The 13670-nt window shown below is 41.9% G+C and overlaps 1 protein-coding gene across 3 annotated transcripts in view; it reads right to left on the bottom strand.

Annotated features, from left to right (window-relative positions):
* Positions 1-13670, bottom strand: part of LIN52 (lin-52 DREAM MuvB core complex component) — a 136456-nt gene that overhangs the window by 55327 nt on the left and 67459 nt on the right. Inside the window, exon 6 of one of the 3 annotated variants that reach the window (XM_006117735.5) lies at positions 3286-4762. The exons of the other annotated variants lie outside the window; for them this stretch is intronic. Within the exon in view, the coding sequence (XP_006117797.1) occupies positions 4707-4762 (56 nt within the window). The 3' untranslated portion in view covers positions 3286-4706. Of the gene's footprint in view, positions 1-3285; positions 4763-13670 lie in introns of those variants that run through there. 3 annotated transcript variants of the gene reach the window in all.

Genomic DNA, 13670 nt, shown 5'->3' on the forward strand with positions numbered 1-13670 from the left:
GTTCTCTTCTATTTATCTCACTAGGATTGGACTTCCACTTGTTAAAAGATACCTTTTTGTCCCTCACTGCTTCTTTTACATGGTGGTTAAGCCACGGTGACTCTTTTTTAGGTCTCCTGCTATGTTTTTTAATTTGGGGTATACATTTAAGTTGGGCCTCTATTATGGTGTCTTTAAAAAGTTTCCGTGCAGCTTTCAGGGATTTGGCTCTAGTCTCTGTGCCTTTTAAATTCTGTTTAACTAACCTCCTCATTTTTGTGTAATTCCCCTTTTTGAAATTAAATGCCAGGGTGCTGGCCTGCTGAGGTGTTCTTCCCACCACAGGAATGTTGAATGTTATTATATTATGGTCACTATTCCCCAGCGGTCCTGTAACAGTTATATCCTGGACCTGATCCTGCACTCCACTCAGGACTAAATCGAGAATTGCCTCTCCCCTTGTGGGTTCCTGCACTAGCTGCTCCAAGAAGCAGTCATTTAAGCCATTGAGAAATTTTATCTCCGCTTCTCTTCCTGAGGTGACATGTATCCAGTCAATATGGGGGTAATTAAAATCCCCCATTATTTTGGTAGCCTCTCTAATCTCCCTTAGCATTTCAATGTCAGTATCGCTGTCCTGGTCAGGTGGTCAGTAATATTTCCCTACTGCTAATTTCTTATTATTGGAGCATGGAATTACTATCCATAGCGATTCTATTGAACATGTTGATTCAGTTAATATTTTTATTTCATTTGATTCTACATTATCTTTCACATACAGTGCCACTCCGGCACCCACCCGGCCTGCTCTATCCTTTCTATACATTTTATATCCCGGTATGATTGTGTCCCACAGATTTTCCTCATTCCACCAGGTTTCAGTGATGCCTATTATGTCAATCTCCTCATTTAATACTAGGTACTCTAGTTCACCCATCTTATTAGTCAGACTCCTAGCATTTGTGTACAAGCACTTTAAAAATTTGCCACTGCTTATTTGTCTGCCCTTCCCTGATGCATTGGATTCCTTTGTATGCGGTTGTTTGTCTGCCCTGGCCCATGGTTCGCCCTCTCCCCTCCTCTTTCTGACTACAGCTTAGAGAATCTCTATCAATGGATTCTCCTCTAAGAGAAGTCTCCCTCCGATTTATGTGCATCTCCGCACCAATCAGCTTTCCCCCATCTCTTAGTTTAAAAACTGCTCTACGGCCTTTTTAATGTTTAGTGCCAGCAGTCTGGTTCCACCCTGGTTTAGGTGGAGCCCATCCTTCCTGTATAGGCGCCCCCTCTCCCAAAAGTGTCCCCAGTTCCTAATAAATCTAAACCCCTCTTCCCTACACCATCGTCTCATCCACGCATTGAGACTCTGCCATGATCTCAGAGTGCTCCAGTCCATGTGGCTAAAAGGGCCATCCACAACCCCATATGGTCCACAAGGGGCATGACAGGACAGGACGCCTCGACCAAGTGTCACTGGAGGCTGGGTGAAGACCTTTGGAGACATGTGCCCCACCTTGCCCCATGACAATTGCGGCACACCAGAGCCTGTTTTCCACACTCTGGCCACCACTCGTGGAGCAGGTCACCCTATCCACAGCCCCGCCACTCCCCCTACTGATGCTGTTTGCTGGCACTGTGCTCTTCGAGGCATGTTTCTTCTGAGCACAGGGACTCCAACCAAGAGGCACAATAAATATGCAAATGCTTGTTAGTCTAAAATCCAGAGAAATAAAACTAACATCTGAATGGGGAAGGTAAGACACATGACAATGCTCTATCAAGTAATGACAACCCTAGGATAACATTGAAATGCCATCGAATTTTGATTTTCTACATCTCTCCCGTAATTCTACCTTTTTTCTTCCTTCACTGATTTTGATTCTTTTAATTATAAAATAAATAAAAAAATCACACACGCAATTGTAAACATTTGTTGCGTCTCTGTAATGGTTCCATAATCTGGAAGAACATCACGGCAGAAAGAAATGGAGTTTGTGAAGGCTCCTAAAAATCTTAGTTCTTTTTGGCTGTTGCCACTTATTTACCAATGTGGTGGTAACACCTACTGGTCACGAACTAATATAGTGGGATGTACAAAAGTGTCTTGCTATTAAACTTTAAATGGTGGAAAACCTGTTGGTAAGGAACATTTCCTAGTTGGTTGGTCACAGCTTCCATATTTCACAGGGCCATTTCACGAAGACTCACACCATTTTGTAAGCTTTGCACTTGTTTATTATAAGAACATAGAGCAACAGCAGATAGATAATTTTCTGCCTAACACACAAAAGTACATGTAAATACTACCAATTAAAAAAAAAGACATCACTGTTTCATCTCTATACATGACAAGTACAAAACGAATAAATATCTCGAATCTAAAGGATCTCTCACTTGTTTCCCCATCGTTAGAAGATAAGTACTGCTAAACAGGGTAGTAATAAAAGAAAGGGGTTTTTGCATGCTATGGTGCCAGCTACTTGAAGTTTGAGAGTCTTTACTGTCCAGATCACAAAACGGGCATGCAGATTTGCGACAGACTTCTGGGATTTCCCTCTATACTTCTCAGCTTTCCAAACATCTCATATATTGGAATAGACACCACCAGAATATGCAACAAAGAACCAAAATTCACACAAGTCATTTTGGGACCACACATTTTATATATATAGAATACATCTAAACTAAACTAGACATACAAATGTTAATTTCCCAACAAACATATAATTTAAATTAACACTTTCAAAGCTACATCTATGCCCATTTTGACCATCAACTAAGCAAGTCCTTTCCCTCTCTGGCTCTCCACTGTTTCCTTGCATCTACTATTGTTCTGTTGCCCCTCCTTTGAAGAACTGGAGCTGCTCTGTTAAGCCTTATCACTCCAAAGACAAGCATACAGGTACAGCCCCATTGAATACAAACTGTTCACATGCTCAAAGTTAAGAACTTGAGTAAGTCTTTGCAGGTCAAGGTCTTAATTGTGCAAGTTTAGTGAAGAGGATCTTTCCCAATTTAGCTTAATTCTTGTTAACTAACTGGAGGCACGCACAGACTGAAGATAGAAAGGCTTTAAACATTTTAGTAAAAATCTCAGAAATCTGCCCTGAGCAGGAATCTGCTCCTCACTAATGTGCACACAGCCTAAAAACAGAATCTGCCCAAAGACAGAAGAATGCAATGCTTCAAGGACAATGCATTAATAAGATGTTGTATAACCACAGCACTGGTTCAATTCACACCTCACAGCCAACTGCAGACTGTGTATGTAACTGTTTGAACAAAGAGAGAAAACTACTCTTGGACTAACATTTTAATACTTTATTTTAGCCATGAGGAACAACCAATTTTTATTCTAGAATACGTAGTTTTACTGGGCAGAAGAAAACAGAGTGACATAAGAGCTATGCCAACCTTGCAGAGAAATAGACAAATCAGAAAAACACAAGACTGATACACAGCAGCATGTTGAAAGAGGAAAGGCACTAACAAGTACTCTGGTACCAGTTGGGCCACAAGGCGCTAAAGAGTAGTTCAGTACCAGATGAATGAAGCCCAATCTGTACACGAGGATACTAGCTAACAGTACAATTCGCCCCTTAATGGGGCACACATTCCACATTTGCAGTTAAAGCAAGTTCTGGAAGCTGCTGTTTTCTAATAATGTGGGCAAATATCAGAACTCAAGCATAAGTAGTAGATGCTGTTTATATGAAGGTTATCCCCACAGGGGTGTGAACAAGACAGTCGCTCCACCTGGAAGTGCTCTAATTTAAAACATTATTGCCCTTCAATCTTATAACTTCCTCCAGTACCTCAGGAGCACTCTCACTGATCTGGATTTGCAAAGGGAGCTGACAGACCTGTTTGTGTCCTGGCAGAAGTTTCCACAGAAACATTTTCTTTCATGATACTGTAATAGACACCTTCTCTTATTCACTCCCTATGGGCCATCAGTCTAGGTTGAACAAGAGAACACACAAATGTTTAGCACTGAGATGGAGCCCCCTGTCCACATAGCATCAGGTGCAAGTATTTGTGACATGCAGAACAGAACAAAGGCAGAGACAGGATTGAAGAACTTCCCTTGATTGCAGGACATCCACCTCTGAAGGGTGTGAGTAATGTCAATCTAGGACACATAACAAGTTCCACCTGTCTTGTAAGTAGGGTATGATTGTACTGATCCAGAACTAACAAACCCTGGAACTGTCAGTCTTCATCCAGAACCCTGCTTACAGTCAGCACTGCAGTGTTGCTTCCAGCACAGAAATAAATCACTGTTCCTAAGGCAAGAGACACACATGGAAGAGCCAATGCATCACCCAGAGGTACTGGCCAGTGTCACAAAGTCACTGACAGCAACTGAATGAAGCCACTGGGGATGAGAGGCCACTCAGGATGTATCACTGTGAATGGTTTATAGAAAGACTGCTGTGAAACTTTGCTACAGCATATGAGGGTTGAGCTTTCCTGGCAATCTTGTGCTGAAAACCTTGGATAAGGTCTCTGTGCTGATGGAATTACTGGCAGTCGTCATGAAAAGTGTCTGGAATGCTGCTCCTCTGTAAGGAGAAGAGCTGTGGAAGCAGTAGAGAGGTTTGCTTCTGTCATTCTAGAAGAAAGCTTTAGCCTCTTCTTGAAGAAGTTAGTGTTCTGCTGGATCTGCAGTGACAGATGAGATAACCCAGACAGTGATACTTTTGCCTGAGTTCCAGTAGCAGCAGCTACTTCTTGGGTTTCTCCAGGATGTTCAGGAACTTCCCACGAGTCATTTCTCTCGCTGAAATCAAAAGGGGGGAAAAAGATTAATGTAAGACAAATAGAGCCAGACCATTTTTAATATTTAATCGGAGGACAGAAATGTATTTAGACCTCGCTCTGGTGCTAACGCATAGCTAAAAATATTTTTAAATGAAAGGAAATCTGCACTGCACCTTGAATTCCTGACACTCTGGAAATGTAGGCCACACATTGGAAACCTCAAAGCTCAGCAATAATTCCCATGGCCTGTCATTACATACAATCAGCACTTTCTATTCCTATTGTGGATAGCCTCCTGGTCATGAAGATCTGCCTGTGTCTTTGCACTATCAATCTCTGAATGGTGTAATCCAGAGCTCCATCACTCTCTCAGGGCAATTGTTCCTGGATGCTAAAATCCATCAGAGATTATGGAGTGCTGTCTCTCTCCATTTCAGGATTACTGGTCCCTGGATGCTTATGATCTTAAACAGAAATTACACAGCATTTTCTCTTTCCCTTGGCAGTGTTAGTCTCTGAATGCTGCAATATAATGGGGTTTATATTCCCTCAATGCAGTTCATCTATGGATAGTGTAATAAAGTAGAGTTTATAGAGCTTTGGTCTTCTCACTTTGCATTGTCAGTTCCTAGATATTTAATACAGCAAGGCAAGGTTTATCTCCCTCTCTCATATTCTTGGCACCATCAATCTCTGGTTGCTGCATTACAATGGAGTTTATACAGCCACTTTCCTGCACAAAACATTTCTGACTTGTGAGCCCATAGGCGCTGGCAGAGCCACCCTAATACAATCTTTGTCCCAACATTACAATACTGAATATACACAGCTTGATTAGGATTGAGCCCTGGAGAGAGGGGTTCCTCTCCTTTTCAGCTCTTTTAAATAAAAGCCCGAAGTAAGCTTTGCGCTGGTGAAAGATTCCCAACAGCCCAGGGACATGGAGTCCTTTATTCACAGAACTAGTACAGGAGCAATGCAAGTCTCCTTCATCAAACCTAGAGAGAGCCCTAAAGCGTAGGGTTGCCAGATGGTTTCAACAAAAAACTGGACACACTTGACATTACATCACAATCTACATTACCTCTTATTTAGAAAATACCAGATATTTATATTTTCTCAATTTGTTTCCCAAACATAAAGCTCAAATACTGGACTGTCCGGTTCAAAACCAGACACCTGGTAACCCTATCTAAATGGAAGAGATGGAATTTTAACTCTCTAGTCTAAATGATCCACTCATAGAAGAATAGCAAATGTGACAATGTGTTAAATGTGACAATTTAACACATGAGTTGGGGATGGATATTGTGACATTACCACTTGCCCAGAAGGAACTAAACTAAAACCTGATTCATTTCACAAAAGCTACTAAACACCTAACATCAGGTAATGACATTTGGTCACTACTCACTCATCTGGATGATTAGAATTCATGTCCTAGCACTTAAAAACAAACAAAAATCCTCAGAGGCCATCCTCAATTTCCCCAAATTATCCAACCTTGATTTCCCTACCTGAAGAAGCTACATCCAATAGCTGGATGTTGCTAAAAGAGTCAGTGAAATAATTAATGTTGACAGTTAAACTGGCATAATTAGGTTTCAGAATCAACACCCCAGAAACCTATCCCCATCTCACTTTATCACAGCTTTTGTTTCAGGATGCTTGCAGACTCAGGCAGACATTACTTCATCAGTTACACTTGGGTTAATGTTTTCAATCATGATGGCTAGAAATTTATTTTCAAACTTTAAAACGTGGATTCTGGAGCCCAATTCCATGGCTGAGGAGTCACAGAATAAGCAGGGCCCTCCCTTTGTAGAGAAGAACAATTCCCTGTTTGAAGAGCCTGACAGGGATTCAAGAGATCTGGGATCTATTCCCAGCCCTGTCCTTGATTAATTTTAAAAGTCTAGGAACCATTGACTTTTTTTCCCCCACCTCAAGTTCCCCCATCTGCAAAATGGACATCATAAAAAAATATATCTGTCTCCCAAGATGTTAATACTGATATAGTGCTCTGAGACTCATGTATGGAAGGAGCTGGTGAAGGGCAGAAGGTGATTTTTGTTTTGAGCTGTTTTGTGATTAATAAAAATGTGAGTTTTCTAGCAGTTTCCATTTGAAACAGACTCAACGTAAGCAGCTCCCTGACACTACCATACTTCACACCATCCAACAGGGTTGTAAAATGCTATTGTGGAGAAAGCACAAAACCAAACTACAGCATTCTCAGCTGATAGAGTTGCAAGATTTCCTAAATGCCAGTCCCATATAAGAGATATACTCATGTATGACAATTCCATTCCCCCCAAAGAGGGTTGCACCCTATAAATCAAGCAGTGAGCATAGACTCCTTCTGTGCTCTGAGAGAAATTACTGTAGGTTGGGGGTTGCTCCAGAGCACGTGCCCTCCTGTTCACTTGTCATCGGAGATGTTAACATTTCTGATTAATTCACAGACCTCTCATTTTATTCTTCATTCCTTTATCCTTGCTATCCTGCTCTGCTGCAGCTTAAGATTCTTACCGACCTGCTACAATAATCACCGCCCGCTCTTCCCCCCCCCCAAAACCTGGTGAAATTGTTTAGTGATGCCAACCGCGCTTTTAATTTGCAAGACATCAGACACAGAGGTAATTTATACCAACATCTGTTCATTTCTGACTTCTGAAACAAACTCGCACATGCTGCTACAAAATCCCATTAGGAGCAGGAGGCAGCCTTCTGCTATTCTGTATTCCTCTTCTCCACACATGGGCTGCAACAGGGCTCTGTTTTTAAGGTATGATAAGAGAAGGACCCCTCATGTTCATATATGTATTGAGATTGCCATAAATATGTCCTCATAATGCAAACGAATCTCCGCCAAACTGAAAGGGCAAGTTTCCACAAATATTTACAATCTTATTTTCCCTGCTCTGGCTTGTCTCATTTTCCCAAGAGTCACAGATGAGTGTATTTCTGGTAAACACAGGAAAGATCCAGATTGCAGAGTGCCAAGTTCAAATGTCTTGACTAGTTGTTCTTCTGTCCCTCTTAAATCCACTTTGGAGCCTTTCCTGAACATGGGTGTTCATAAAAAAGTCCCTATTATTTAAAAAAAGTGCTCCTTCTACTCAGCACTGCTCCTGTTAAATGAATTCTTTATAGTGGGAATATCACTTCCAGGTAGGCATCTTGGAGTTGTTTGGGTTGCTGTACTGTTGCCGTACAAGCTGGAGAATGAATAAATCACCTCTATGTACTAAAAGTGATTGCAGTCAAAGAGAAGGACAATAAACCTATTTTAAGCAACTGCCCAAGGGAACAGCAGAAGCAAGTTGCTTAGTAGACAGAGGTGGATCTTTTAATTATAAGGCTGGACAAAAACTGTAGTGGAAGCCTTTGGGTTATTTTGAAATGGTTGTTTAAACCAGGCACTTGACTTGCAGAGGTGGGGGGTCTTAGCACAGGTTTCATTTACCAGTAAAGAGACACCACAGAATCCGTGTGGCATAAAATAAAAACATGAATCTCTATGTCAAGTCAGAATTTACAACCCTTCCTATACTGTGCATCCATCACTACAATAGAAAATCAACAATGGATACGATCGCAATAGTCTGGTTACAAATTAATCTCCTCAGTTAGGTGGGGAAGGAAGGTGAGTGTTGAAAACAATATCTTCAAAGGTGTTTTTGTTATCAACCTGGGTTACAATAAAAGTGCTTAAACAGACCTCCCATTTCCTCAAACTGCAGAAAGAAATGGGACCAAACCACGGTAATATGGGGACCCCTGACCCAGGAATTAAATTTTCTGCCTGGCAATAGGTGGCCCTCAGGGCATGTATTGGACTGGAGAGGTCAGGGAGGAAAAGGGAAACTGTGATTTCCACTTGCTTGGAGGGTGGAGTTAGGTTTAATATAATCTCCTCTTTAGAACTTCAATCCCTCAATCCTGCATTTAGCCTTGTTGCCTTGTGCTCCTGTTCTACTACAACTGTCCCCAAACTGCCTCCTGCAGTAAATTTTGTGGCTGCTGGCTGAAAAGATTCAGTGGTACAGATTGATTTCTTACAAGTGAGGAGATGAGGGATTACCAAAAGCAGCCCCGGCTAACAAGATTGGGTACAGAATCTCCTGCTAGAGCAGCCCACTCTGCCAGCACTTTGCATCCTTTCACTATGACATATGGGTTTCATTACACAAAGATTTTCCTGATTTTAACTTTGAGGCGATTACATTGGAAACTCAGAGCCATCTTTACATCTGTAGCAATTTAAAAGGTTAAGTAACTTTTTAATCAAATGACAAAGACTCATAATGTTTTGCCTCCAATCCAAAATGAAAATTGCTGCTCCGGATGTTCCTTCCAGTGACAATTTAATTAGAAAAAGAATGCTCTGCTGGAGATGGGGTCCATTCTCATTGGTCCCCAACATCTCATAAACAGCCTTCTCATGCATATGACAACACAATACAAACCGTGTCATAAGGTCTGAATAGCCAGGAAATAATGGAGGATTACTGCTGTAAAACCAGTAATGAAAACAGTGACTTACACTTATATAAGCAACTTTCACCTAAAAGGATCCCAAAGTGATATGTATATACACAGATATGTGTACACACACACACACACACACACACACACACACACACACACACACACACACACACACACAGTAGTATACCCATACACAAATATACACACAAACACACTGCATGTAGGGATATCTATGCAAAAGAATATGATAAATTGTATTTATCACAAACCTTTGACCTTTACACCTGCCTTTGCTCACCAATCCATCTCTTCTGAGACTTCTAGCATTCCAAGCTTATGAGCAGCTTCAAACTGCAGCCATTTAAAAAAATGCAGTCAAAGGAATATTTCCTCCTTTCTCCCCTAAATTCACTTCTCAAAATTATACTAGACTAAAATATGGGACAGGTTTAGCCCTGCATCAGTAACAGGGCTAAATGTATGTACTGGTTGAACCTCTCTAGTCTGGCACCCTTGACACCTGACCAGTTCTGAACCAGAGAATTTTCCCATATTGACCATGGGAGGTCAATATTGTCTAGCAGTGTTATCATCACTTCCACTGCTTACTGGGCTGTTAGGGGACATTTAGGGGTAAATTAGAGCTAAAAAGCAGCACAGAACACAGAGCCAGGACTGGTGGCTGTAAACAAATCTTATGGGACTGGGGAAACTCGGACACACCCATGAGAGGTGGACAGCAGAATAACTAAAATCATTCCAGAGGACAGATGTTTCCAGACCAGAGATTTCTGGACTTGAGAGGTTCAACCTGTATTAGGCTACTTTTCAGGGTTGGAAACTGACCCTCCCCACCAAGAAAGGGGATATTTTCTCACCTTCCCAATGAGGAATACAGAAACTGGTTTTAGTCCTGAAAGAGCCTGAGACTTTGACTATATGCTATTTTAGACGGCTATTTTAGAGTTTTAAAAAGAGTATCCCTGTTGCAGTTTTACTCTTCCTCTGAGTCCCATACAGTTGGGACTTTGGTAACTAAAGAACCATCATGGAACAACTACACTGACAAGTATAAACATCTAGGTTCATTTCTTTTCAGGCGCCCATCTTGTAGCAGTTTACCAGTTATATTTTTGTGCTTTAATCAGATGACCAGCCAACACAGGAAATAAAAGACATGGCACTTGACTGCAGAACTACTTCACCTCCACAGGGAAGATAAAACCAAAGTACTATCTCTTGACTACAAATAGAAAAAATAGCCAGGGGAACTGTTTAAGGCTGGAAGAAGCCTACTTTGGAGGGAGAGAGAGAGAGAGAGAGAGGAGCAACATGAGGTGATTTTGAGCTTATTTGCCAAGATATGTTGTAATAGAGATGATTTCTCTTGGATTGAGTAGACAGCTTTAGGGCAGAAAGATACAAACACATTCTTGGATATAACACACAGAGAGCCCTGGGAGAGGTAACTCAAGAGCAATGGTTGAGATTCTTACTTGTCTTAGCTTGTGAAAGCCAGTGGCAAAGATTCATCTTTTGGCTGGGCTCCATTATTAGCACCTCAGGGAGACATGACAGGGGCAATACTAAGGAGAATAGGGGCATCTGTATGATAATCTACCCAGATGCAACCTATATACAAAAAACAACTGAACCAGCAAAATATCTTAAGATTAAAATGGGAAGACTAACCCTAAAAAGACACAACAGAATGATCTGTATTAGCCAAGGCCTACAGGATGCTGGTAGCAGAGCAAGAGGAGTCAGCCAGTCTGCTGCAAACTCTGATAACGCAAGAGAAGGAGAGTCCTGGACCTTCTGACCTCCCAAGTGATCTTAGCTCCTCCTCTACTATGCATATTTATAAGCAGAATGACCAGATTCCCCAAGTCCCATTAACACCTGGTAGATGTGAGGAGTTTGGCCTGCTCCAGCCCTCCTTCACAATTCATAACAAGAACTCTGATTGCTCTGCAGATACAATCTCTCCCTGATATGGCTGCCAGATAAAGACGCAGTGTCCTGATGTGTGGACTTACACAACTGGCGAAACCAGTAAATATCTGGAGAAGTTATTTCTGATCAACAGTGATTAGCAGATGCCAGTCCAATCTCCTTTAGAGGACAGACTGCAAAACTATTCAAAATATGCCTTATATTCAACCTGTGCTTAAGGAACCATCTCTGAGAATATACCCAATCAATTACTCTTGAGCAGTGGTGGGCAACCTGTATCCCATCAGGGTTCTGTGTGAGAGACCCACGAGACATTTTTACTGTTGCCCATGCACAGGTTTGCCCGATTCCACTGGTTGCCATCTGTGTAGGTTTTTTCTTACCAGTATTCCTAAAGTAACAGTAACACACACACACACACACACACACACACACACACACACACACACACACACACACACACACACACACACACACACACACACACACACACACACAGTAAGATGAATGCTGATTGCACACAACATTCACTGGGAGAACCGTTTGTTCCCTCTGTATCCTATCAAAGCACTGGTTCAATTGGCACATTCTGCAAATTCTAGATACGCAAGCGCAGTTAGCAAAACTACCCTACCCCAGGAGACAGTCTTGGTTATGACAATTTTACAGCCTACTGAGATGGGAAGTCTGCCTATGTGGCCCACTCACTAGCCTAGGTTGCGCATCACTGTTCTTGAAGGAAGGTGACCGAGGGTTGAGCAGCTGTCAGAAGGAGCATCTGGATGAAGCAATCTTTTCTATTCCTATAGCACCTTTTATTCAGGGATCTTAGAGCACTCTGCAAACAATGTATCGAGCTTCATAACATCCCTGGGAGGCCAAGTACTTTCTTTCCCATTTTACAGAGGATGTAACTGAGCTTCAGAAAGCGGCAGTGACTTACAGGCACATAATTAGCAAGTCAGCAGCAGAATCAAGATAAGAGGTTAACATAAAACCCCACTATGACATTCCTCCTTCTGACTCTGTCCATGGGAGCCCTACATTGTGACTGACAAATGATATGCGAGTGATGAATTAAGACTGTCCATAGAGGTACTGCTGTACCTATTGCTTGTTTTTTATACAAGGGCTCGTGAAGCTATCACGGTAGATGGCCAAATACTTCACATAATAATTTAACCTAACACATTTAGTTTGTTTTACTGGCTGATTCCCCCCAAAAGGTACTTGTTATACAAATAAATTATTTCTCTGGACCAACTGCCAAGAGTTTACATTCTTTACATTTCCCCACTGGATCCTCTCCTGATCCTGCCTACTCAACAGCACACAGCTCAAGATTCCAGACTCATCAAGCTGCAGAGATAGATGCTCAAGGAACTTAAAATGTACAAGACTTTGAGTAGTGCTGACTCACGTACAGACAGCCAATTCCAGACCAGGTATAAACACACAGTAAGGGGCAGTGACATCTCAGCCCAGGCCCAGAGAACCACTAAGAGCTAAGTCCCAGGTCACAAACACAAGGACCTATCACTATTTTGTTTCAAGTGACCTAAATAGTAAGGGTATGTCTAAACTTGCTCCCTAGTTCAAACTAGGGATGCAAATGCAGGCGACCGAAATTGCTAATGGAGCGGGTATTTAAATATCCCATGCTTCATTAGCATGATCTCGCTGGTGCATTACTCCACTCAACAGCTGATTCGAACCAGGAAATGCGCGCTGGGACGCATTAGTTCGAACCAAGAGGTTTGGTTCGAACTAACACGTTCCGGCGCACACTTCCTAGTTCAAATCAGCTGTTGAGCAGAGTAACACGCAGGCAAGATCATGCTAATGAAGCGCGGGATATTTAAATCCCACTTCATTAGCAATTTCGGTCGCCTACATTTGCATCCCTAGCTCAAACTAGGGAGCAAGTGTAGACGTACCCTAAGATGAAACTCCTACAACACCTCCCACTTCAAGAGCTGGCAGCAGTCAGTATCCTATGAGGGTGAAGGCCTGATCCTCTTGACCCTCAGAGCAGAGAAAGAGTTACATCTCCTCTCTGTGAAGCCAATAAAAACCTCTTGATTATAATTTAGATAAGAGCCACTGGATTGAATAATAATGTCTGAAACTCCCCTGGCTGTTTCACCTTGAGACGTCCATCACTGGGTTAAACATGATGCTAATTGCATTTGGATTGATTAATTTCTCTCACTCCTGTCTATTCGAATAATGCTTAACAAAATAATCACAGCACCCAGAGCCAAATCTTCTTCGTCAAAGGAATGAAGCCATCAGAACCAGCAGAGATGAAAGAAATGAAGATGACCCGTAATTACTGCTACGGTGATATCATTACCATATTATAGAAAATGAGTGTATGGGGGGAGAGCGGGGGACCTACGATTATTATTTATTTTTTAATGAAACCTTACATCCCAAGAATACAGATCTGACACAGTGAAGCATATAGAAATACG

Source organism: Pelodiscus sinensis, chromosome 5 (genome assembly GCF_052426305.1).
Source record: "Pelodiscus sinensis isolate ZL-2025 chromosome 5, ASM5242630v1, whole genome shotgun sequence".
In the NCBI taxonomy this organism is placed as follows: Eukaryota; Metazoa; Chordata; order Testudines; family Trionychidae; genus Pelodiscus; species Pelodiscus sinensis.